Genomic DNA, 27,569 nt, shown 5'->3' with positions numbered 1-27,569 from the left:
TTGCTGTAATACCCTCGTAGACTGGATTCTAAGGATCATATCACAGCACTGACTAGGACTCCCTCTTTATGACATCACCCTGAATCGTTAGAAGGGATTTATAGTACTTTACGAACCCCTCAAGAAGAATTCAGAAGACATTTGGTAGAGAAAGCATTATACGAAATAGTGCACGTCATGCTAAAAAAGACAAAACAAACCTGTTTTTTCTCAGAGACCACCTAAGATTGCCCTCCAGGAAACCTTATACAATCACATCCTTACAGGAGATAGGATATTAGGATTTATAACACTATCTCGACCCTCCATACCTTTAAATGAGGATCCTATTTGGGAGATTAATGCGTGTTATCTAAACTCGTTCTTGGATTAATAAATGGGGCTCGGAGAATAGAGCTCAAAACTGTAATTCAAGTTTTACAAATTGCGAAGTTTCCTTGCCCACTGGATTTCTTCCATATTTTTTTTTATTTGATGATGTCAGAATATGTAACATCGGCCAGAAGGATTTTCAAAATACGTTTGAGAAAAATGAAAGTAACGTTACCATGCCCTACCAATTACCAATTAGCTTGTTAATGATTTAAGTAAGCGTGAGATTGCTAAGGGACAGAATCTGTATTATAGCTGGCTTTCTGCATATGTATCTAACAGCTTGTAAAAATTGCCATGTTTATCCAGAGCTAATAAAAATTCCCCTCTGCTAAAAGGAACTTATTACACACTGAAAGAAATTGTTTCCAATGACCTTCTGCCTGAGAGCTGGGATATTAATCTGAGCTAATGAATTTTTGTGACAAGTTTCCAAGGTTATTTTTTCTCTTTTGTTCTATTCAGTGTGTGTGGATGTGGACTGGCTTCTATATATGATCCCTGTAAATCACCTAAATTATACAGCCCTGATTGTAAATTGTTTGAAGTGCTGCATCAAATATGAATTACATTTTTGGACTTTGCCGAATGACCAGCAATATAGTGGTGTCATTGACACCAAGGAGGATCTCCGACACATCTATAACTCAGAATAAACCAGACAGTACAGTAGATTACCTCATCACTGCAGCCACAGGATAGCTAATGAGACAAGCACTATTTCCATGGCTGTGCACAGATTCCAACAGTTTACTTAAGTATTGAATTATCCTCAGACCATATGATGAAGCAATATTAATACGAGGGCACCGCCTACATGCTCTCCTCTTGAGAGACCTGAGGAAAGACTCTTTCCTAGATGCCAACCCTAAATGCAAATTTTTTCTCATTCTATCAGAAATGTCTTCCATTACTTCTGAATAAGTTTATTAAGGGGTTTTCTGATTTTCTGTGGCATGTATGCAAGCAAGGTACTTTTAGCTAAAAATATGTATTGCAATAAAATTTACTATTTTTTTTTTTATTTCTCTAAATTATTTTGACTATTACCATAAAACAATATCAACTTCAAGTGATCTTATTTAATTTTAATCCTCCAGTTTCCATCTGGACAAACGCCACTGGTATTTGGAAATAAATAATTTCAATACTGATTTAAGAGGCCATTCCAAAATGGCTCTCACATTTAGGGGTGGCTGAAGCCTGCTCACATGTAGCTTGATATTTTTACCTTTCTCATTTGTCTATGACGGCACCAGGGCATGCCTTTCCCATTGGAGGTGTAGTAGTGTTTGTGAATTGCAGAGGCTTCTGAAATAGATCAGTGGGAAACAACAACTGTATGCCACAATATCCAGTTAACTAATATTGTACTGTTGAAATATTATATCCAAAATATCATTTACTACTATACCGCATTGGTAAGTGGATACAGTGAAGTATAGGTTTACTATTCTTAGCTTCACATCTACGTACCTTGACTGGAAAAATGGACCGCCACGGTATGTAGATATGGAGTTAATAATAGCAAATGTATATGTGCCTATATTTATTTAACTTGTGGTATGGTCAGTATTCTGGATGTAATATTTTAGCAGGGTGAAATTAAAAACTTGAAAATGAGGTAAAGCAATGGAAAGCACCATCCTGTCCGAAGTGAGTGCCTCGAAGAGGTTACCCTGACAGTGAGACCTTCAATTTTTGCTGTTCGCAGAAACAGGTTGGTTCCCTGTGACATGATTCTCTCTCAATCTATGCTTATTCAGTCCTCTCAAGGTGATGCGGAGCCACTAGCACACTAGCACCGGCAACAGCTTTTCAGCTGCGTCCATGCCTTTTAATCTCCCAGTGTCCTGGGTCTTTGTGTGAGATCCCTGAGTCTGTCATGAAGTATATGACCTAGGCAGATAATGTAGTCACTATACTGTCAAGTCTCTGGACATTTGTCACCACAGTGATTTAAGTGTCAATCTGTTAGCCTCTTTCATACCTGTGGACGTTGCTGTACTTATGCTTATTTCCCATGGCCACCCAGTGCCTAATTTGAGCTGGTGGTTGCAGGTGGGACCCACCAGCACACATTTTTGTGGACTAACACTTATTTTTCCTTATCGGACTTTGACACAGAGCAAAAGTGCAAAAAAACCACAAGGTGGAAAGGAGGAGGAAGAGAAAGACAGATAAACATTGACAAAGGGGAAATGCACGAACCTGCAAAAGTGAAATAAAAGGGCAAGGAGTGGCTGGTGTGGTATTAAATATATATGATGTCAAATCAAAACTAATCATCCCTGGTATTTGGCAGTTTGAAATTCAGTACTGCTGGCAATGGGATTCTGAGCAAAACGTTGGGCCCCAGCACTTGTTCTTTTACAAATTTAGCACTGTGGCCACCATACCTAAGGCACAAACTGGAGGCAGGGTAAATGGACCCGTTATGAGTGACTTTGCTTTCTGTTATAATAGATGATTTCAAGCAGTGAGGAAGGAGTCATCACATCATGCTAGCGGTGCTGTTATATATAACACCTGTAAGGAAATGCCTCTTTTGCATGATCACTCCCAAAATCTGGACTGATGCTAATGGCTTGTTGACTCAGAGTGCATTGAGGTTTGCTAATTAGATCTCCATGCCAGTGTTCTAACCTCTTACAAAATGTATTTTAAATTGGAAAATCCCCAATTGGCATGATCTGACTTACTTGCAAGTGCCTAGTATCTGGTACAAGGGTACCCAGGACATGTAAGACACATGGCCTGATTTAGATTTTGGTGGATGGGTTACTCTGTCACAACGGTGACATAATAAATCTCATAGGAAATCATGGGATTTATATTTTGACAGATGGGATATTCGTCACCGATGTGACAGAGTAATCCATCCACTGAAGTGTAAAGCAGGCCCATAGTGTCACCCCAGGGCTGCAGCACTGGTTGCGCAACACTTTGTTTGACAAAGTAAAAAATGGCTCCCAGACTGTCACTGCAGGCTGGAATAGCAGTTTTCAAGTGCTAGTTTGACTTTTCCACTTAAACCAAAGGCAAAACACCCACTTCCCTTAAAAATATATGTAATTCTCCCTTACGGAAGGCCTGTAGATCCACAAGACATGGAGCTGTATATTATTAAGTAGTGCATGTACTTTTAATATGTCCTAACAGCAGAACTGCAAGAGAGGCTGCATCAACTGCTGGACTGCACCTGCCACACCTTGGGCTAGTGTTGGAGGATGGGTTATTAGTAGGGATAAGTTTGCACCTACCATGAGCAATAAGGCCACCACCCAACATAAGGATCCAGTCAACGTCTCAATTCATTTGCCCCTGGCTCAGCCCTTGGTAGATGGGTGAGAGAAGGCAGGCTTAACTTAGGAGACAAGCATGTAAAGCATTTAAATACACCAAAACAATAAATATGGAAGACTAGGGGTGGGCGGAACTCACGGAGTTCTACTCCATGGAATCCTGCAGAGTTGGCCAAAATTCAGTTGAGTTCCGCAGAGTTCTGCGTGTGGCGGAGTGCCGCCTGTCCTGCCACCCTGGCCTGATTGTGTCTAACCACGGAAGCGCTATGTAGGGTCGGGCCAATAGTATGCTGTAGGAAGCCAAAGCTGCTATTTCAGGCCTCTTGTGCTGACACAGCTCACCGGCCTGGAGCCTGCTGCTTTCAAACCTGAACACTTCCCTTCGCCAACTGCCCTCCTTCGTAAACTTGTTACAGAGGGCCAAGCACACCCCCTGTCCTGAACCAGCCTTGCATTGCTTTGTCTGCACTTACACACAGCCTCAGATTGCCCTTTCTTTAGGGCCCAGCACGAGCAGCAGCAAACCAGCTCACCACCAGCAGCCCGGTATTTTCACAAACTACCTAGCCTTGCTTGCCACTGGGCTCTAAGTCACTCTTTCAGGCCAAACACATCTATATTTGTCAGGGGCTACTGGACTACCACGCACCCGGTCTCCAGCCTTCCCTGCTGGCCTCAGCACACACGCCATAACACCACTTCCTTTCTCAGGGACTCTGGGGAGACAAGATATTTTCAAGTGAAGCTCTGACTGCAAATTTCCTTTTATCCAAGCACAGACCCCCTCAACGCAGATGCTGTTGATGCCGAGTGCCGTCCCCTGTGTGCACATAGAAGAGAATGTGAAACAAGGGTCTTATCTGGGTTCAGGGTCCCCTTTGACAGCGGCCTGGCTATCTGCTCCTCTCTGTCCCTGCTCCTGGGCTGCTGGTGGCAGTGAAAGGAGGGAGGCCTGGATCTTGAGCTGGGGCTGGGGCTGGTGCAGCCCCTCAGCAGCAGCTTGCAGCAGCTCCACACCACGTTTTTTGGACCATGTGCGCACTGCAGCCATGGTATGGACCACACAGCGCAAGCGCAGACTGTATGCACATGCGCTGTGTTCCCCATAACTGGGGTGCATGCCGGTGAACTCTGCTCCACTGCTGGGGCTAGCAGAGTTTTGGGCTGAACTCTGTGCTCCAAGCTGAGCATGGAGTGACAAAAACTCTGTTAACTCCACCAGCGGAGTGGAGCTCACCACCCAAAGCCCACCGCTACATAAGATACAACACACAAAAAAACCTCACATCAGTTTATTAAAATAGAAAATATTTCCATCTTTAAAATGACACCAAAATGACAAAAATCCAATATAGGGAACCGGAGATATGATTTTCCACAAATGTGCTTTCTAGTGCTTAAAAGCCAATAGCGCCAACTGGTGAAATCTGTTCACACTAGTGAGGGACCAAGTCACAATTTGAGGTTGACCCCCATGGAGCCCTTGTGCAGGGAAACTGTGTTAACTTGTTGCTTCCCGGGAGTCCATTTCTTAATCCTCTTGCAAGACAGGCAAAGTCCTCAGGCCTGCAGTTTCCAGTGTGCAGCAAGAGCAGTCCTTCAATGAGCAGTCTTTTGGGTGCAGACCAGGGTTCTACTAAGGCAGTCCTTCTTCTTGTGGTTGGTTTCAGGCAGCAGATTAGAGTTGCTATGCAGCTCTCACATATTTATTCAATGTGGGGGGAAGCAGGGGAGCACCCCTGTCCAATGACATTCAGGCTGCCACCAAAAAAGCATGACAGCTTCCTCTAATGTGTGGCATACTCTAAACCTCCCTGTCGTAGGTAATTTGAATACCCCCTTGCATTATTATGTACTAGGGACTTACAGGGGTCTGTCATTGCCAATTGTAATTATACCTAATTACCATATGCCTTTTTAATCAGAGCATTGACCCTGGGCCTTGTTAGCTGAGCACAGGGCACAGTCAGAGTCAGTTACCACTAGTATCAGTTAGAATAAATTGGGGTGCACAGGGCTAAAAGGATGGCTTTCTCACATGTGGCAAACAGAGGGCTGTGCCTGTAGTTCCTGTCTCCTGGACAAGAAACGTCTGAGCCCCAGACCAAAGAAGAGACACCAAGAACACCAAGATGACCACCTAGAACCAGCACAAGGCCCATCAAAGCTGAAGAAGCCCATTCTGGCAAGTCAGTAGCCACTTTCAATGAATCGCCGTTCACAGCTACTGGGTGACCAAAGAGACCAATCCTCAATGGCAATAAGTTGCACATGAGTCTGCTTGCCCCAGGAGTGTCATCTGAGTCCAGATTGGTCATCAAAGAGGGACACCAGTCTTCACCAAATGATACAGTTGGACCTGCTGTGTACTGACATCAGTAGCTTAGCCGCAGCTAGCCTTCCACTGGCTTATAGAGGACTTTAAGAGACAGAGAACCCTGTGGCCAAAGTCACCCCACCTTACCTGTGGACCAAGGACTAATCGCAAGGACACCTTGTCGACAACACAAACCCCAGAGCATCTATCAGCATCCTCTGTATTCAGCATCAGGACTGCTCCACTGAAGTCAATGGTAGTCTTGCTCCTCAACTGAAATCTATGGCAGTCTTGCTGCAAAGTGTAGAACTGGACTTGAGACTGCTTTGGTGACAATGTAACTATCCAAATACTCCTTTGGGCCCCCCTTGACCTTCTCCCTGTTGGAATCGGTTGCCCCACTTGGGCTGGAGTAACCAAACACAACTCTTTCAAACTTCTAAAAAGATCCTAAACTTTACAGTTACTAATTCTTGTTTGTGCTTTGGACTAAAACGCAGAGATTTACGTTTCACTTAGAAATCTTTATCTCTGAAAATCTTTTGTGGATTTTGCTCATCCTGGTGTCTACAGATTCATAAAAAATATAGTCTATTTTTGTAAATTAGTGTCTGATTTTTTTTTGTGTTGTGTGACTTTCTTTTTTAGTTTTTGTGTTGCTCCTAAATGCTTTACACTAGTTCCTTTGTTTAAGCCTTGCTGCTCAAAGCCACAGTTAGCCAAGGTTGAGATAAAGGTTTTATAAATTAGCCTGACTGGACCCAAGGCAGTTTAATAAGTGTATTACATAGTAAGGCTGCACAACCACACAATATAATACACCACAGCCCACACACCACCCACAACCGTAATGGCAGCACTGGCTGCTTGTATTTGCAAGTGTTAGCACATAAAACTCAAACCTGTTGGCTTTGCTAATGATTGTTACTGAACAATTTCAGTGAGTTTTCTATACTCTTTTTAATGACCTCTTTAGCTTTTATATCAGAGGAAAATATAAAGCCTCCTTTATCTTTTACCAATATATTTTCCTCCACCAATAATGTGCTCATATGGGACTCTATCAAGTGCGCAAATATGTCTTTGCTCAAGCACAATACCCGTGTTGATGCTGTTCTCAATTATGAGCCCTCCTACCAGGGCTTATTGATCACTAGACCTCAGGTGACTTCAATTTCAAAAAATGTTTCATCTTCATTACAAGCAGGCACATGGTGTATGCCACAACAAGTCTGTGTATTGCCCAAGAAAATCATTCATCATCTGCTCATTCCTTCCAAGTACTCTGGCATTAGCTTTTTATTATAGTCTTTTCAGAGTTTAAGGAAGCAAATCCATTTTCAGATGTATTGTCATATATTTGCCTCAAAACTCTAATTTATAGAGAGCAAGCAAAGCAGTTCACTAATACAGACCATGCAAATGCCAAGTCATCCTACTCATTACATCTGGGTATATTGATATAAAAGCTTCATCACTAAAAGTGACTGTTAGACTTTTCATCCTTGGCGTGGTCTCCCTTAACTTTTTGCCTCTGTTCCCCAGGTTGTTGATGTGTGCTGGACTCTGATTTTGCTGTTTTTGTTACTCTGGGCACTTTACCACTGCTAACCAGTGCTAAAGTGCAAGTGCTCCTGTTTAAATTATATGTAAGTGGTTCATCCATGATTGGCATATTTGAATTACTAGTAAGTCCCTAGTAATGTGCACTAGAGGTGCCAGGGCCTGTAAATCAAATGCTACTAGTGGGCCTGCAGCACTGGTTGTGCCACCCACATAAGTAGCTCTGTAATCATGTCTCAGACCTGCCACTGCAGTGTCTGTGTGTGTATTCTTACACTGTAAATTCGACTTGGCAAGTGTACCCACTTGCCAGGCCTAAACCTTCCCTTTCCTTACCTGTAAGGCACCCCTAAGGTAGGCCCTAGGTAGCCCCAAGGGCAGGGTGCAGTGTATGGATAAGGTAGGACATATAGTAATGTGGTTTATATGTCCTGACAGTGAAATACTGCCAATTTCGTTTTCACTGTTGCAAGGTCTGTCTCTCTCTCATAGGATAATATGGGGGCTACCTTTAAATATGATTAAAGTGTAGATTCCCCTAGAGAGTAGATGGACATGTGGAGTTTGGGATCCCTGAACTCACAATTTAAAAATACATCTTTTAGTAAAGTTGATTTTGAGATTGTGAGTTTGGAAATGCCACTTTTAGAAAGTGAGCATTTTCTTGCTTAAACCATTCTGTGACTCTGCCTTGTTTGTGGATTCCCTGTCTGGGTCAGTTTGACAGTTGGGTTGTTTTTCACCTCACACCAGACAGTGACACAAAGGGAGCTGGGGTGTGATCTGCATTTCCTGATTAGCCATCTCTGCTAGGAGGGAGGGGTGGAGTGGTCACTCTCATCTGAAAGGACTGTGCCTGCCTCTGACAATGCTGTCTCCAGCCCCCTGGTGTGTGTCTGATGCCTTGCCTGGGCAAGGCAGGATTTCACAAGAAGGTGTGAGTCCCCTTTGAAGGAAGGTGACTTCAAAGACTAAAATGGGTATAAGAAGGGCACCCAAACTTACAAACTTTAGAAACACTTCTGGAATCAAGGGGAACCTCTGCCTGGAGAAGAGCTGATCGCTGAGGAACAAGTGCTGCCCTGCCTGTGACTGTGCTTTGTGGAGCTTTCCTGCAGTGCTGCTTCTGCCAGAGTAAGAGGGCAAAGACTGGACTTTGTGTGCCTTCCATCTTGAAGAAGAAATCTCCAAGGGCTTGATGTAGAGCTTGCCTCCTGTTATTGAAGTCTCAGGGATAGCAAAGACTTCTTCCTGCCAGCACCTGGAGTCTCTGGAGAGACCCCTACTCTGCTCTGTGGTGCCCTTCCAGTTCCTGGGACCCTGAAAGGAGAGGCTGGCAGCCTAAGGACAAAAATACACGCACCGAGCGCCGTGCGGAGAAAAGATCGACGCGAATCCGATCGCGGCTGAGAAAACGACGCGACGCCGGCTCCGCAGCTGAGAAACGACGCCGCAGGAAACGCGACCGGAGAATCGACGCCCGGAGCAGGAGAAACGACGCGCAGCATCGCTGACGAAGGCTGAGAGATCGCAACCTGCGCCGCGGGACTTTCGGACCGTCGCGTGGCTGGCTTTTTCGACGCGCCTCGCCGTGCCGAGCTGTTTTCGACGCATATACCCGTGCAGGGTTAGTTTCGACGCACACCGCCCGTGCGGGGTTATTTTTGCCGCAAACCAGGTACATTTACACGCTAGCAGCGCTAGTGTGGTGTTACAACTACCTAAAGACTCTTTTTATTTTAAACCCTTGAAAAATCATAACTTGACTTGTGTATGTTGGATTTTTGTCGTTTTGGTCTTGTTTTGTCTAGATAAATATTTCCTATTTTTCTAAACTGGTGTTGTGTCATTTTGTAGTGTTTTCATTAAGTTACTGTGTGTGTTGGTACAAATACTTTACGCCCAGCACTCTGAGGTTAAGCCTACTGCTCTGCCAAGCTACCAAGGGGGTAAGCAGGGGTTAGCTGAGGGTGATTCTCCTTTATCCTTACTGTAGGCAGAACAAGGGAGGCACACAGCTAAGATAACCCTTCCTTACCTCGTTGGTAGCTTGACTCAAGCAGTTAGGCTTTTCTCAAAGGCAATGTGTAAAGAATTTGTACACGAACACAGTTCAGAAAAATAGCCAATAGTTATCTGGGTAAAACAATACCAAAACAACAAAAATCCAACAAGCACAAGTAAAGATACAAATTCTCAAAGATTGTATGTAGCATTGCACTTAAAAACACAATAGATCTAACTAGGGCAATCAAAATGGCTTGTCGGAGTCATTTCCAACAATACGGCACCACTTTTGAGGGAGTGCTGCTGGCCACAGAGTTATATAGACCCCGGTCAAAGTACCTTGGAAAACAAGGATGAAACAAAGACGTTGCATGGAGTGAGCCATCACTGGAGCCGGTGTGGCGTCGGTTCCTTACTGCCACCGGGGAGGTGAGGTATCAGTTGCTTACTGCTAGGCAGGGTAGGTGAGGGGTCACTTTCTTATGGTTGCAGAGGGAGGTGATGCAGCATTGGCGGCGAGGCATTGGTTCCTTTCGATGAGGAGGGGTTGATGAATCCAGCAGGTCAAGATGTGAGGTGTTGACTTCACTGTGTTGCGATCACACCAGAGGCCACAGGTGCTGTGGCGGAGCTGGAGTCGGGTGCCACGGACGTCAGTGACATGGCACTCTGTACTCAAGTTGCGGCGAGACTTTGGAGGTGCTATGGCGGCATTGGGCCTGCATTGTAGTTCACGGTCATTGCACTCAGCGGGGACCACGGTTCTGGTGCAGACAGCGGTGCAGGGTAAGAGAGCAGCACCGGATCCAAATTTGTTCTGGAAGTCTATGCACTTGTTTCTTCCTTCCTGCACCAGAACCCACGCCCAAGGGCCCAGGAACTGGATTTGACACCACTTGGCAAGTTAGACCCTCAGCAAGAGAACCCAGGCACTGATGTCCTTGAGATTTCTTAACAGGAGGCAAGCACAGTCCAAGCCCATGGAAAACCTTTTGGCTAGCTGTAGGAGGGTATTAGCTGGCCAGAGTGCCAGTACACCCTGGTACCCCCATGTATCACAAACAGAATAATAGTGAGCTTGTACCACAGGACACTCTTCCCCAGCTACATTTTTTTATTGTACGTATCCCAGGCTCCAACAGCTCAGGGGAGGGGTCTGGGCAGAAGTGACTTCCCCTTCAAAAACTTGGTGGAATCAAGCTTCCCCTTCTTCCTCTGTTGATGTGTGTAGGAAGTTGGCTCTATATGTGCTATTTCAAAGTAAGGAATAGCATGCACAGAGTCCAAGGGTTCACCTTAGAGGTATGATAGTGGCAAAAAGAGATAATACTAATGCTCTATTTTGTGGTAGTGTGATCGAGCAGTAGGCTTATCAAAGGAGTAGTGTTAAGCATTTGTTGTACATACACACAGGCAATAAATGAGGAACACACACTCAGAGACAAATCCAGCCAATAGGTTTTGTTATAGAAAAATATCTTTTCTTAGTTTATTTTAAGAACCACAGGTTCAAATTCTACATGTAATATCTCATTTGAAAGGTATTGCAGGTAAGTACTTTAGGAACTTCGAATCATTACATTAGCATTTATACTTTTTACATAAAACACAAATAGCTGTTTTAAAAGTGGACACAGTGCAATTTTCACAGTTCCTGGGGGAGGTAAAATATTGTTATTTTTAACAGGTAAGTAAGTCACTTACAGGTCTCAGTTTTTGGTCCAAGGTAGCCCACCGTTGGGGGTTCAGAGCAACCCCAAAGTCACCACACCAGCAGCTCAGGGCCGGTCAGGTGCAGAGGTCAAAGAGGTGCCCAAAACACCTAGGCTTCAATGGAGAGAAGGGGGTGCCCCGGTTCCAGTCTGCCAGCAGGTAAGTACCCGCGTCTTCGGAGGGCAGACCAGGGGGGTTTTGTAGGGCACCGGGGGGGACACAAGTCCACACAGAAGTACACCCTCAGCAGCGCGGGGGCGGCCGGGTGCAGTGTGCAAACAAGCGTCGGGTTCTCTGTTGATTTCAATGGGAGACCAAGGGGTCTCTTCAGCGGTGTAGGCAGGCAAGGGGGGGGGCTCCTCGGGGTAGCCACCACCTGGGCAAGGGAGACGGCCTCCTGGGGGTCACTCCTGCACACGAGTTCCTTTCCTTCAGGTGCTGGGGGCTGCCGGTGCAGGGTCTTTTCCAGCCGTCGGGAAATAGAGTTCAGGCAGTCGCGGTCAGGGGGAGCCTCGGGATTCCCTCTGCAGGCGTCGCTGTGGGGGCTCAGGGGGGACAACTTTGGTTACTCACGGTCTCGGAGTCGCCGGAGGGTCCTCCCTGAGGTGTTTGTTCTCCACCAGTCGAGTCGGGGTCGCCGGGTGCAGTGTTGCAAGTCTCACGCTTCTTGCGGGGATTTGCAGGGGTCTTTAAATCTGCTCCTCTGTAACAAAGTTGTAGTTCTTTTGGAGCAGTGCCGCTGTCCTCGGGAGTTTCTTGTCTTTCTTGAAGCAGGGCAGTCCTCAGAGGATTCAGAGGTCGCTGGTCCCTTGGAAAGCGTCGCTGGAGCAGGTTTCTTTGGAAGGCAGGAGACAGGCCTGTAAGTCTGGGGCCAAGGCAGTTGGTGTCTTCTGTTCTTCCTCTGCAGGGGTTTTTCAGCTCAGCAGTCCTCTTCTTCTTGTAGTTTCAGGAATCTAAATTCTTAGGTTCAGGGGAGCCCTTAAATACTAAATTTAAGGGCGTGTTTAGGTCTGGGGGGTTAGTAGCCAATGGCTACTAGCCCTGAGGGTGGGTACACCCTCTTTGTGCCTCCTCCCAAGGGGAGGGGGTCACATCCCTAATCCTATTGGGGGAATCCTCCATCTGCAAGATGGAGGATTTCTAAAAGTTAGAGTCACCTCAGCTCAGGACACCTTAGGGGCTGTCCTGACTGGTCAGTGACTCCTCCTTGTTTTTCTCATTATTTTCTCCGGCCTTGCAGCCAAAAGTGGGGGCTGTGGCCGGAGGGGGCGGGCAACTCCACTAGCTGGAGTGTACTGCGGTGCTGGCACAAAGGGGTGAGCCTTTGAGGCTCACCGCCAGGTGTTACAGCTCCTGCCTGGGGGAGGTGTTAGCATCTCCACCCAGTGCAGGCTTTGTTACTGGCCTCAGAGTGACAAAGGCACTCTCCCCATGGGGCCAGCAACATGTCTCGGTTGTGGCAGGCTGCTGGAACCAGTCAGCCTACACCGATAGTCGGTTAAGGTTTCAGGGGGCACCTCTAAGGTGCCCTCTGGGGTGTATTTTACAATAAAATGTACACTGGTATCAGTGTGCATTTATTGTGCTGAGAAGTTTGACACCAAACTTCACAGTTTTCAGTGTAGCCATTATGGTGCTGTGGAGTTCGTGTAAAACAGACTCCCAGACCATATACTCTTATGGCTACCCTGCACTTACAATGTCTAAGGTTTGGCTTAGACACTGTAGGGGCACAGTGCTCATGCACTGGTGCCCTCACCTATGGTATAGTGCACCCTGCCTTAGGGCTGTAAGGCCTGCTAGAGGGGTGACTTATCTATACTTGCATAGGCAGTGAGAGGCTGGCATGGCACCCTGAGGGGAGTGCCATGTCGACTTACTCATTTTGTTGTCACCAGCACATACAAGCTGGCAAGCAGTGTGTCTGTGCTGAGTGAGGGGTCTCCAGGGTGGCATAAGAATTGCTGCAGCCCTTAGAGACCTTCCCTGGCATCAGGGCCCTTGGTACCAGAGGTACCAGTTACAAGGGACTTACCTGGATGCCAGGGTGTGCAAATTGTGGATACAAAAGTACAGGTTAGGGAAAGAACACTGGTGCTGGGGCCTGGTTAGCAGGCCTCAGCACACTTTCAATTCAAAACATAGCAAAGGCAAAGGCAAAAAGTCAGGGGGTAACCATGCCAAGGAGGCATTTCCTTACAATGTGCTGCAAGCTTCCTTATGTTGAGCAGCTGTTTGCAATTTCCTTGTCTTCCAAGCCGATGCAGCTCCTATCGATAAGCTCCACAAACAGATGGTCCGCTGCATCTGCATTCAGGTTCCTGATTGATCCCTTTGCTCTTTCACAGCTTGCAAATTCCTTCACAGCAGAATCCATCCATCAATGACAAAACTTTCAAGTTCAAACGCAGTGAGCTAGCTTCCTTGCCTTTACACCGGGGGCCCATAGCCGGCTTTTGTAGATGCTTGTCAGAACTTAAGACCAGTCTTGAACAACCACTGAGGCCAGACTTTTATCACCTCTGATTGATAGGCTGATCCAATCAGAGGGTCTGCTACTTTTGAATTCTGGGTTCCCCTCCAATCATGAGGCCTATCTGTGTCATGCTCACTGTGTATATAAGACATTTATAGGATGAGTTACTGGGCTTCATGGCAGACTTTTGGTATCAGCCCGGGCTATTCTCCGGAGAGGAATTTTACTCCAGACCAGGAGGCACTGACCATTATCTCTCCTAGCAGAGTTAGGGCAGCTGAACACAGATTACAGAAAGTGTCCACCCCAGCCCTCCAAGCTTCTCCAAGGAATAGGGGGGGCTGGAATGACATGCAGAACAGCTCACATTAAACACAATAACCTCACCTCACCATTATCCACTAAGGAACCCACTGGCTCTCAAACATATCCCAGGTAGACAAAGGCAACAGGACCACAAGCAAAGACAACTGCACAGACTTGATCAGGAGGGTGGCTCGTAGCCCCCTCCCGGTCCTCACCTCCCCCACCAATGATACAGGTATCCCTGACTACAGATTTATTGCTGGCACCACTCTCAGTCTACCACTGCCTTGGTAGAGAGGGCAGTAGACACTGTGGTTAATATGCATGCCCCCCTCGACCTCAGAGCTAAGCTCTAGGGTCTCAGTCCAGGTAAACAGGGATATCCTCAGTGGACATACATGTTTGTCATGTTCACTGAGGTAGGGATCCAGAAACCATGCAGTAACTTTCAAGTGACTTGCCCCTAGATCACCATAAGGCAGGGGAAGCATGCTCTCCAGGGACATGCAGAAGACTTACCATCCCAACACAAGTCCAATCCTTTCACTCCCAGGACAGAAGTAGCCAGCAGCAGGCCAGCACAATCAAGCAACATGCAGAGTAAGGCCGTCCCTCCTACAGCATCCAGCTCTTCTTCCTGGCAGAATATCCTCAGTCCAGAACGATTCTCACTATGTGGTATCAGAGGCCCAGTACTTATACCCATTTCTGTCTTTGAAATAGGTAGACTTCAAATAGAAGTCTTTGTGGTGCACAAGACCCTGCCTTTCCCTGCTCTGGCCCTAGACACACTCCTAGGGGTTGGAGACTGCTTTGTGTGAAGACAGGTACAACCCTATTCAGGTGCAAGTGTCAGCTTCTCCCACCACTTTTGCTCAGGAAGACCCATCTGGATATGTAGGGCAAACTTCACCTCCATTTGTGTGACTGTCTAGAGTGAATACACAAACAGCCCAACTGTCATCCTGACCCAGACATGTATTCAGCAGACAGGCAGAGGCACAAAATAATTAAGCACAAAAATTCCCACTTTTTAAAAGTGGACTTTTTTAAAGACGCAATTCAAGGACCAACCTTACCCAAAGATGTATTTTTAAATTGTGAGTTCAGAGACCCCAAACTCTATATCTCAATGGGAAATTACACTTACAAGATATTTCAAGGCAATTCCCATGTTACCCTATAGAAGAGATAAGCCTCACAACAGTGAAAACTGAGTTTAGCAGTATTTTGCTATCAGGACATGTAAAGCACACAAGTACATGTCCTACCTTTTAAATTCACTGAACCCTGCCCATGGGGCTGCTTTGGGCCTATTTTAGGGGTGACTTACATGTAGTAAAAGGGAAGGCTTGGGCCTGGCAAGTGGCTGCACTTGCCAGGTCGTAACAGCAGTTTAAAACTGCACAAACAGGCACTGCAATGATAGGCCTGAGACATTTTTGTAGAGCTACTCATGTGGGTGGCACAATAAGTGCTGCAGGCCCACTAGTAGCATTTAGTTTACAGGCCCTGGGCACACCTGATGCAAAGTACTAGGGACTTACTAGTAAATCATATGTGCCAATCATTGATAGACTAATCACCCATACAATTTAGATAGTGAACACTTGCACTTTAGTACTGTTCAGCAGCGGTAAAGTGACCAGAGTCCCAAAGCCGGCAAAAACGAAATGCAGCCCACAGTCAAAAATAGGACATCAGAGGCAAAGTGTTTGGGGATACCCCAACAAAAAGGGCAATTTCCAACGAGGACTTTAGCTTTTCCTTACTGAAACAATTACTTTATCCATAATTTCCAGATCTCCTGAATCAGGGGCCCTATCTGTATTAAGATTAAGGTCTCAAAATGGTCTCAATTTTCTGCGGCCTGTCTTTGATTTCAAGATGTGACCTATGTACTAACTGCAAAATCTCCAGTCTCATGGTGTCACCGAATGACCTGCCTAATACATACTAATTGGCCAGGTCACTGCTTGCAGTCTTCTGTGACTGGCTATTAACACATGAATGTTGGCTTCATAATGCCAAAATCGAATTTAGTCACTAAATTCAGTGTATCCTTTTTCTTGCTTTCTAGAAAAGCACGACTTACATTTGTTCCACTTTAGGAGTGAATATGCTTTTTACAAGGCCCAATGTAAAGAGGATGTAAATCAAAAGGTGAGCATTTTCGGAAAAAAAAACTTTGCACACACTTTCCTAAGATAGTTTTATTCTTGTTCAAATGCGAAAGAAATGACTTACAAAAAATAACTCTGGGGTTTAGATATGGCTCTGCACCACATGTTATCTGCAAAGGACTTATAGGATTTGAGAAGACCCATGGCCAAGACAAGCTTGCTCAGCATAAGGTATAAGTATCTACTTTGTCAAGTCAAGGTCCAACAGGATGCAAAACGTAGATGTCCCTGACTATGGTCCAAACCCATTCCGTCTTGTGAGGGACAGAAGCCTGTGCAAGTATAGGTTGAGCATCATACATGTACAGCCTCTTTGTAGCTCCTAGTAGCTACAACCCACTTGGTAGCGTCCTCTATTTGGTTAGGAAAGAGCTGATAATAAACGGATGCAAAATAAATTGTCAACTTTTATTAATCTCAATCAGAGTTACTATGGCAATCTGAAAGAGACTTTAAAAATATGAATGAAGCTCCTTTTGACTTTGGCGTTTAGAACAACCTGGTTGATATTGTGATGCGTCGGGTACTGATGATTCAGTCTTTCACTGCCTGTCAATTCACTAAAAGTGTTTTTTCTTTTTCTTTTTTACAAAAAATAAAATATTAATATACTTTCTGTCTACATAGGTCTCCACTGATCATTTAAAAAGTTTATGCCGAATTGCGTTTGATGAGCAATGGACACTGCCTAATACAAGGTTCAAATGTGAGCCAATATAGGTCTTCATTATGAAGTTAATTTCTATTAAATAAATAGAGGTTGCTAGAAACTTGGTTCTTCATAATGAATATGAAAAGGGCTTCGAATGCAAGGATTTACTATAATGATACAGCAAGAGATGACATTATTATTATATATATATGTATATATAGATATATACATATATATATATCTATATATAGATATAAATATATATATATATATATATATATATATATCTATATAGATATATATATATATATATATATACATACACATATATATATTTACATAGTATAATATTGAAATTGTATTCTTGTTCACAACAAAACAAGTTGTATTATAAGTGAATTCACTCTTACAAAACATTGTGAAATATAGTCCATCAAATATTATCTTGCCTACTGAATGATTTTGAGAGAAGCAAAGGATTTTGGCATGCTGTTTTCCTTCTTTTTCTACTCTCCTTTACTGTGATTGTAATATTTTTTCCTGGAAGATGTCCATGTATCTAGACCTGCAGTTTATAACGAATACAAATGTCACATAACAATTTTACAGCACTATAAAACAGACAATAATGCAATGAGCTTTTGCAGGATCATCTCAGTTTTGTTTTTCTCATATTTTAACGCAGGCTAAAAAGGAGAAACTAACCTGGAGAGACCGCATTCCTGCCTATTTTGTGAACTTTGTGTCCATCCTCTTTATGGTAGGTACAACGTGTTTGTTCTGCTGCTTGTTGTGCTCACTTTTGTTGTGATGTTACACAGTAACGATGAATCAAATCATACTTCACCAAAGCTACTGAAAAATAATGAAGATGTATTGTATTTTTTTATGCTACCTAATTTTAAGGGAGGTCTCCAAAATGTGTAAAAAAATCCAAGTTTCTCTGGGTCCTTCCAAATTAACAAAAAAAAAGGAAAGCGTGTGTCTTTCCACTAGCCTTTTTTCTTAAACTGATTTTAAGTTACTTAGTTATACAATTACAATAATTAAAGACATTTCAATAGATGGAAAACACTGTTAGGCTTCCAGTCTCCTGTTTACCTTTCCCAGCAACTAGATACATATATGCATCCCCATTAGTGTCTGTGTGATAAGATGAGTTAGCTGCAAAATAGCACTTTTCTGTTGCTGGCAGGAGAGGGGGCAAGGTGGGAGGTAACACAGATGAAGGGGGAGTTGCAACACCAAAGGCGGGTTGGGGAAGACAAGTGTTGTTATACTGCCAACGGGGTCCACATTATAGGAATTTATTTTTATATATTGTGGCTGGGGGACCATGGACAACGAGGAGGGAAGTGCAACATGGGCAATAGAGAGTGGGAGGGAAGCTCTATAATGCAGCCAGTCTGTGGGACAGGGTGGAAGTCGGAGTAGACTGTTGAAGGCTAGCCTGGCTTGCAGAAAATCCTGCCCTCAACACACCACCTTGTGCGAGATGCAGAGCACCTCGCATTCTGAAGGCCCAGAGCCAAGGCAACACACCTACTGTTACCTCAACAGGCCTATGACAATCCTAAAAAGCTCCGAAAGACATGCCAGCTCTTCAACATACAGATGCCACAATACCGAAGACAAGCGTATTGCCCACCACAGGCTTAGGTAGTATTAAGGGTACAAAACATATTTGCCTCCTTGCCGACTGACAGTTCAGATGTGAACTTATTGTGCCAGGCTGGAACAAGAGGAGTGTGGTGGCCACATACCTAGAGTCGGGTTGCTGCGCAAATGGGGAAGGACATCACCAGTGCAGTCACATGCTTTAAGACACAAAATTAGGAATCCAATGTTGGCATTTGCTTTGTTCTCTTGTACGAGAGAACAAAGAAAATGCCTTATTGGATTCTTAATATGGCTATGATAAAATGATGGGCTTTACTTTCTGCAACGAAATATTTCATCCTATCAATGTTGTTTATTTTTTATAACTAATTATAACACTATATGGGTCAAAACCTATTTTTGGTGGAGCACATAAACAGTATTCATGTTTTAATTGGCAAAAGATCTGTTTACACTTTAATTTTGACACACATACTTGTGAAGGATATTTACTTTCTCTACTTATCACTAAACAGTCAGACCAATGTATTAATGGCTTTGACCGCAATTGAAATTGCAAGTCATTGATCAGTTACTAACCCTCTGAGGTAGGGCGGTAACTGATTTGAAAGGGGAAGCTGTTCTCATAGAAAAAAATGTCTTTCAGAACTCGTGTGGGTAGCTTTAGGGGTGATGGCAGTGATCCAAGGAACCACTGCCTACTTCCCCGAGGTCATCTCAAATAGAAACCAAAAAATAAAAAAGCAGCACCGTCAATGGACAAGTAAATGTGAGGATGGTCATCTGCGGGTCCTTGGAGGCTACCATCCCTGCATTTATAGCGAATCATAGGGAACTTCATATTGCGACATAGTTCAATAATATTGTAATATTAATTAGGCAGGTTGTTTTCTGACCCCCCCATTCAAATATACAAATTGCATTCCCACTCACAAACCAATCGATGGGCAAACTTCACATCAGGCCCAGATTGATGTATAGAAAAGTAGCTGCATCTTTGGACACCCGTGAACACGCAGTATCTAATGTATTGTTAAAATGAACAAATTTATTATGAACACTGCACTTTAGGTAAAGAAAGAGAACACGGAGAATCAAAATTCCCCTATCAAAATATGAATAATATTTACTGTAATTTTGACTGATGGATCCACACAGGTCTGAGTCAGTGTGGATACATGTAGTTCCAGGTGGGCAATAGTCTGCCTCCATTCAGCATCGTCATCTTAGAATATCAACCAGCCCAGTTGGAGTAGTTTCTGTTCTCAGAAGGGTTCCTGGGATGTATACTACTATAATGTCAAGTTTTAAATATCACACTTCAAAAATATAGCAAGAATAGGGAGTAGCAAAATGCTACAAAGGTAATTAAATACAGGTAAGTATATATTTTGGATATGTATTTCCAACACAAAAATGTCCCACAATGAGATATAAATATATATATATATATATGTATAAATATATATATATATATATTTATATAGCCGCTGTGATGATGTCGCAGTTGTATATAGACGCCACCACGGTGCGCTGACATTTCTATTCATTACGCACCAGCCTACACGCAGATCCGGAGAAGAGCTACCACAGTCATTTTTTTACTAACTACGTCATTTTTGTCGAATTCGTTTTTGGGGAGTTTTGGTTTGTTTCGAGGGATGTCCCAAAAAAACAGCTTCAAGCCCTGTGACTGATGTCGGTGACAGATCTGCACAGTGTGTGCCGCTGGTGTTTGGAACACGACCCAAAGTCGTGCTCCGAGGGTGGGCCATGACCCCAAAAGGTTTGAGCGAGTGGTCCCTAAAGCTCATGACAGTCCAAGACTCGACTCTGCTTCATTCCCAGTCCCATTTGAGAGGAAGGTCAGGAGACCGGTCACAGAGTCATCACCACTCATCTTCATCCAAGTCATCTGGACATTCGGGTAAGAAGAAGAAGTCAAAGAAGACGAAACGTTCATCAACTTCGCCCCGTTGCTCGCACGACACGACGCAGGAAGAGCATTGTCGCTCTAGGCCTCCATCTATGGAGCCTCAGTCTGGGTCTGCTCCGTGGCTCCCTGACTTTGTGGGAGGCGGTGCCACCCCTACCCAGCATTAAGAATTCTACGAGGCCATGTGTCTCATATTTGGGCAGTCCGACCCACCCTCTGTGCCTCTGGGCTCAGGGGAGTAGGTGAGGGCCCCCTCGGGTTCCAAGACGATGGCTTTGGCCCTAACTCCGGAGGGCACCTCAGGATCCACTTCCAGATGTGTCCTGATGCATGTTGTGCCAACGCACCTTTCCCTGCGTCGGGACAGACTTCTACACTCCCAGCACCGATTGGGCCCATAATTGACGTAGACTCTATACTTATCTCCTAGGAGCTGGAACAACGATGCTTGATGCCAATTCTGTTTTCCATGGACTTGCATGTGCCCAGGGTTGATCCTGACCCCTATTGCTATGGGTATGGATACAGGGATAGTGTAGAGGGGTCGCTGGACCCTTTAGAATACCAGCTTGATCCTGACATGGACTGGGTACAGCATATGGGTGATGCCAGTGGGTTGGACACCTCCCCTGATGCTGGCATGCTTTCTCCCCCTAACTTGGCCACGGAGGAGGGAGCGTCATATTGAGTGAGAAGGGCTACTGAGGTTTTGGGCAGCGAGCTTCCTTCTGTGGAGTCAGAACTAACCTCCTGACTGAGGTGCCTCAGCCTGGGACCTCCAACTCGGAACCCCTCCTTCTCTTCAATGAAGCACTTACGGACATCCTACTGGGGACTTGGTCCAAACCTGTGGCTCCTGTGAATAGGACGGTTGTCCGCCGCCATCAGCTTGTGCCGACTGACCCAAAATTACTTACCCAACACCCTACGCCTGAGAGCCTTGTCATTCAAGCTTCATCCTCCTCTGGTGCATTCCCTACAGCTCCCCTGGACAGGGAATCAAAAAGACTGGGCACTTTGGGGAAAAAGACGTTTTCTTCTGCCATTCGAGAGCTTCAAGGATTCCCTGGTGACAGCTCAGTCCCTTGGCCTCGCAGCCGCTCCTCGTCCCCATGAGTCCACCTTTCACTCCTTTTGTGATCAACTCTTTGTGGCTTATGTTGGTGCAAAGAAAGGGAAGGCGGTGCAGAAGAGGACCATCTCACGATGGGTAGTCCTCTGCATTGCTTCGATTAAAAAGCAGCCCCCTGAGGGTTTGCGTGCTCATTCAATCAGAGCAACTGCTGCTACCACAGCGTTAGCTAGAGGAGTTCCAGTCCTCGATATCTGCCGGGCCGCATCATGGGTGTCTTTGTATACATTCACTGAGCATTACTGCCTGGACAGTCAGGTCGACAGAGACGGCTATGGCTTTTTTAGCTGTTTGGCCCTGCAGGACTTTTTGGTGTGATCTGTGTTTGCAGCCCACCACCGATGATTTTATTGCTCAGGTATCTATTCTAAGGTAAGGAATCTGCAACTAGAAGTCTCTATTAGATGTACAAGTTACTTACCTTTGGTAATGATATAGCTGGTAAAGACATATTATAGTTGCAGATTCCTTACTGACCCACTCATCCTCCCCACACTGCAAACTGGTTTCTAGGGACATGTACTTCCCTTTAAGGGCCCTAGTTTTGGTGCACCATTCTCAGTGTTCTTCAGGTGCACCATTCTCAGTGTTCTTCATGGCTCCACGCTACTGGTGTGGAAAGTAGTGAAAAGAAACTGACGTCAGCAAACCTGGGTGGTGCCTAAATACGAATGCAGTGTGTTCACGGTAACTACGACACCAATGACACCTGCGGAGTCAACCGACTCCACCTAAAGGTGAGCAGGGGTACAGCTCGAATAAAAATCTCTGGATCTAGTCTGATACCTGGGGAAATTCTAAGGTAAGGAATCTGCAACTAGAATGTTGCCGCCTGCCAAGGTGTAACCGCCGTGCGGCCACCAATGCGGCTGCACTCCCGGCGTGCTCATTTTGACATCCCCGCTGGGCCGGAGAGTTTCTGCCCGCCGGCCCAGCGGGGATGTCAGCCACAACATGGGAGCCGGCTCTTAATGGAGCACGGTGTTGCTGCACCCTTCGCGCTTTTCACTGTCTGCTTGGCAGACAGTGAAAAGCAGTGTGGGGCTGTGCCAGGGGGCCCCACAACTCCCCTTCCCACCAGCCTTTCCATTGGGGTTCCTACTGCCATAGACAGGCTGACGGGAAGGGGACTCGTAAACAGCTGGGACGACCGTGGTGGGAAACCGCCGGTCCCGGTGGTGCGACTGCGGTGATTCCACGGTGGTCGTAATTGGCAAAATTGAACCGCCGAAACAGCCCTGGCGGTCTTTGACCACCAGGGTTGTAATGAGGCCCTATGTCTCTACTAGATATATTGTTTACCGAAGGTAAGTAACTTATACCTAGTTATTACCTAGTGGAGGTCGTTTCTGGGTAGTTATATGTAGGATTGTGTTTCTATAGGAAAAAACTTATGACCTAAAGTACCTTTAATTCACACCCTTGCTCGCACTGCTAATTACCTCACATATTAGATCACTCATTACATATTCGATAACATCATTCACAATATCACTGCAAAATTTACATTAAATTATTAATCGGAAAACTATGCATGGAGTGAAGCAAGTGATAGTTACTTTAGGGCATGAGCGATAGTTACTTGAGATAACTATGAATGATGAATTTCAGTGGCTCTGTGCATTTAAAATAGCATGTTTAACTGACACTTTCACCTAACTTTAAAGTCACTCTTTAATCTTTTTTTCAGTGACTATGCATCTTCAAAGTAGGCAGATGCAGAGTTCAGATTAGTAAATTCATATTTAGCTACATATACTAACTACATTCACTATAATTTGATAGTCGATATTCTGGCTTGGATAATTTTTTGTAGTACAATATTTATATATTTGATATTCTGACATACAGCCTTCAAGGAATGGAGATCTGTCCCTACTCCCAGAGTTCACTGGTCCCTATTAGATTCTGGGTAGGGGCAGTCTCCTGGTGAATGGTCCGGTGGGAAACGTCGTGTATTCCTTCAGAAAGAACCTGGAGGCAAAGGAGCCATGGAGGATAAGGCTGCCCTATTTGCTTCTTTGTGACAGCTGTAATGCTTTATCTTAGACACACCATTTGAACTATAATTGTGTTTGTATTGAACTGCAGGTAACTTTATCTTCGGGTGATTGTGCTCTATCTTCATTTTGCAGTTATTCTGCTTTTCACAATACGTATTGAAAATTAACGCACATAATGCCTGTAAACATTCGCATTCATTAAAAAAAAACGTGAAAGGGTCACGTTTGGTAAAGGTCACTGGGCGTGATTTGGGAGGAGAGCCCAGTAGGCATATGTCCTAGATGGTACCTCAAAGGTGCCTTTAGGTAGTACTAGATCTCTACTGTGGGTGTTCCAATGATGCAAGGGACCCTCAAACAGCGCCAACATGTGAAGCATGCAATGGATAAATTATAAATATAAGTAAAACGAGGGGGATCAACCAGCCAATACCATGGGACACCAGACTGGCTGCACCTATTTTGCCCGTACTGCTTCACTGGGAGGCACCATCTGCCTCCAGCTGGCATCTCGCATGAGCTGCACTGTGGGTTGCTCAACAGGTAAAGAGTGGCTATCCTCAAATAGAAGTCGACACCGTTGTGTGAATTTCAACAGGAGTGCCTTTTCCTTGAGCAAGAGGAAGAATAGAATTAGGGCGCCATCTGGCTTGCCAGTGCTCCCGATGATATGTGAATGAGTGAGTAATGTAATTTCAAATAAGTCTAAAATTATAAGCAAATGATTAGTCCATAGTGTAATTGGCAGGGGTGGCATATCAATAAATGCAGTAAAATAAGTTGTTGAGTAAGAAATAGACTGTAACTTTCAAAATGGTTTCACCATAGAATTGCACTTTGAAGAATACGCTATGACTTCTATGAAGAACGTCAACCAACAATAACCTTGAGGTATTGCATAAACATGTGGAAGGTTGAGAATTATAAACTGTGCATGGTGCCCGATACGCGTCCAGTCCAAAACTATGGGGGTTATTCTAACTTTGGAGGAGTGTTAATCCGTCCCAAAAGTGACGGTAAAGTGACGGATATACCACCAGCCGTATTACGAGTTCCATAGGATATAATGGACTCGTAATACGGCTGGTGGTAAATCCGTCACTTTTCCGTCACTTTTGGGACGGATTAACACCTCCTCCAAAGTTAGAATAACCCCCTATGTGTTTTCTCTGTGCTAAATTGAAAAGCTAGCTTCCATTTTACACACCTCATGACCTAACCAAATATCCACGCTTTACTCAGCCTTATCAGACAGTAGCTTACAATTCCAGCCAAAGCATCGACTTCAGCCATCATCAGAAAGAAGAAGAAGCTTTTTTTGGCTGCACTAAAGGATGCAAATTAGCTCAGCATCAATTTAAAAAGAATGCATTTGGCTAACAGGACACACAAATGCAGATATCTGAGTTCACGGTTGCAATACTCACTGCAAAGGATGTCAGCAGTAGCCTCAGGTAAATAACTGAACAGTCTTTTAATCTGAGTCCAAGGCTTCATATAGGTAATTCCTCTCCCCTCCCCCCCCCCCCCCCCCCCAAGCACTGTTTGCATTCCTTCGATTACAACCACATTAATTCACGTAGACTACTCCAGGAGCCACCGTGCGAGAATTGACTGCTGTCTCGTATTAGGCAAGATGCCCCTCCCACGGTTACTGTATTACCTTCCTCAACTGCACTCCGCTGCCCCTTTTCTCTTATTCACTTCAATGTAATTCCATCAGAAGTAGGCATGGCTATTTATTAGGTTGTTCAGTAAGTGTTTTCACACCTATTTTCAGGAATTGATGAACACAGCCCAATAGATTGTTTCACCTCGATGGAGGTGCAACGATGCCAGATGATAGCTATTTACACCCATGTGGTAATGCTATCTCATTCCCATGGGTCCTCAGGCCACAGTCAATCCATCACTCTGTGGTGTAAGCGAATTCCATTGGTCGACTATCGTCTCTGTTGTAGTCATCTCTCTGGCAGCCTGTAAACCAAGCTGTGTGTTGTGAAAAATATAGCGTACATTTTCCCCAGCATTATAAGTGAAAATAAACTAGAAAACAAACTTGAACAGACATTAATAGGAAAAAAGGAACAAAAGAACGGATACATTTTGGGTCAGAAATAGGATCTTATGTACCTTGTCTAGGCTCAGCAACACTTCCTACCACCAGTGTTAAATTTCTGTACCTGGCCTATTCAGTTTTCTTCCTTAGTATAGCCAATACTTTAACATACTACAGTACGGTAAAACACACAATTACGTAAAAAGCATAGTAAAAACGCTTTCCTAAATAAATCTGCGACAGCTTTAACCCCAATCAAGCAATAAGGCGACCTTGTCTGACATTTGTGTTACTCTTCCTTTTCTTGTAGATTGCTCTCACGTTTTCAGCTGTCTTTGGTGTGATTATATATCGAATTACTACATCAGCAGCATTAGCAATGAGTACCAACGAGGAAACCAAGGCGAATGCGCGAATAACTGTGACTGCAACTGCTGTCATCATCAATCTTGTTGTGATTCTAATACTGGATGAGATTTATGGATCTGTCGCTAAATGGCTTACAGAAATTGGTAAGGCAAACATTTTGTGAGAATGTAACATTGTTTTGAAGCACATTATTATTGGTAAAGCTATACAGGAATGACAAAGCACAGGCCAGTGCTTTTTATTGAATGTTTCTAACGATATAAATCCGATCGATATATCTTGGCTAAGTTTGGATCCTCCTTTCAGGAATATAAGCATACTTTCTGTCAGTAATATAATGTTATGATGTGTCTCCTACAGGTAATGTCAAGCATTTGCCAAGTAGTGGAACGTTTCCTGCAATCTAGAGCTAGATATAGCAGATTTGATGACTGACGTGGAAGATCAGGCCAAATAATTGCTGCTATCACCTTTAAACTGTGTAGTCCACAGAAGACCTTGACATTGTTGTCCATCCGCATTAGAGTTTTCAGCAGACTCCCTTTTGAATAGCATTGGTAATGACAGTGGCCGCACTAATCTGGGTCACAAATTATGTGAGCCTAAAAATCAATGAAAGCCAACTCTTTCTTGAAAAATAGGTTAATGTGACTTTGCTAACATGTCACTTTTAATAATAGGGCAGTGAATCGAAAAAGGCATCTCAGACTGTTCAGAACTGGGGTATACTACTCAAGCTTCTCCATTTTAATTGATGCAAATTTCAAACTTTAACTCTATAGATAATTACACCTTGTGATGCAAGTGAAGAAAACATTAGGGTTGTTTGAGATAGGGAAGGTTTTAACACTGCACAGTTGTAAACTGTTGCTTAAAACTTCACAATTGTCATTCAAGGTATGACGGGAGTTTTAGCGAACATTATTCAATAGTTTGCAGAAGAAAACATTTTAGAAGGAAGATTTTCTTGTGAAAAATTATCTCAAAACTTTTCTCATTAATTCTGGCCTCCTGGACCTCCCAGCATCCCAAGCATGGTGGTATTCTGCCCTGTGATGTGCGTGTAGTGCAGTTGATTTGCAATTTACGTTTTGCAAGATTCCAGAGGCCACTGATAACATTTCCTCTTCCCTGGAAAATATTTTTAACTATCGCAGATATTTAAATTTTTATGAGACTGGATTGCTGGTACTTCCTAAAGATTTAGGGCCTGATAACAAGTTTGGTTATGTGACTGCCAGTCCACTGTGACGGCAGTCGGGCGAATGTTGCCAAGCTAGCGGCATCCTGCCCAACGCATTACAACATTCCTGCGGGGCTGGCGGCATAGTCAAGACAGCATCAGGCTTGGGCTCTATGACAGAGCCAGGAGCCAATGCTGGCTACACTGCTGTGACTCCAGCAAGTTGGGCACACTGTTTCCATGCACCATGTCATGTATGGCCAATATTGTGTGCATCAACATTGCCAGCACTGGGGGGAACAACATGAGCCCTGGCCACAATCCATATGGGCTTTTTTGCTCTCTGGGCCATTTTTGTGGCCTTTTACCTGCC

The 27,569-nt window shown here is 44.5% G+C and overlaps 1 protein-coding gene across 2 annotated transcripts in view; it reads left to right on the top strand.

The window, feature by feature from the left end:
* ANO2 (anoctamin 2) overlaps nt 1-27,569 on the top strand; it is a 1,564,866-nt gene that overhangs the window by 1,293,133 nt on the left and 244,164 nt on the right. For both annotated transcript variants that reach the window (XM_069228438.1, XM_069228439.1), the window contains 2 exons: nt 17,580-17,654; nt 25,955-26,156. In XM_069228438.1, coding sequence (XP_069084539.1) covers nt 17,580-17,654; nt 25,955-26,156 — 277 coding nt within the window. The remainder of the gene's footprint in view (nt 1-17,579; nt 17,655-25,954; nt 26,157-27,569) is intronic.

Source organism: Pleurodeles waltl, chromosome 4_1 (genome assembly GCF_031143425.1).
Source record: "Pleurodeles waltl isolate 20211129_DDA chromosome 4_1, aPleWal1.hap1.20221129, whole genome shotgun sequence".
Classification (NCBI taxonomy): Eukaryota; Metazoa; Chordata; class Amphibia; order Caudata; family Salamandridae; genus Pleurodeles; species Pleurodeles waltl.
This window is presented reverse-complemented; position numbering and strand designations above follow the sequence as displayed.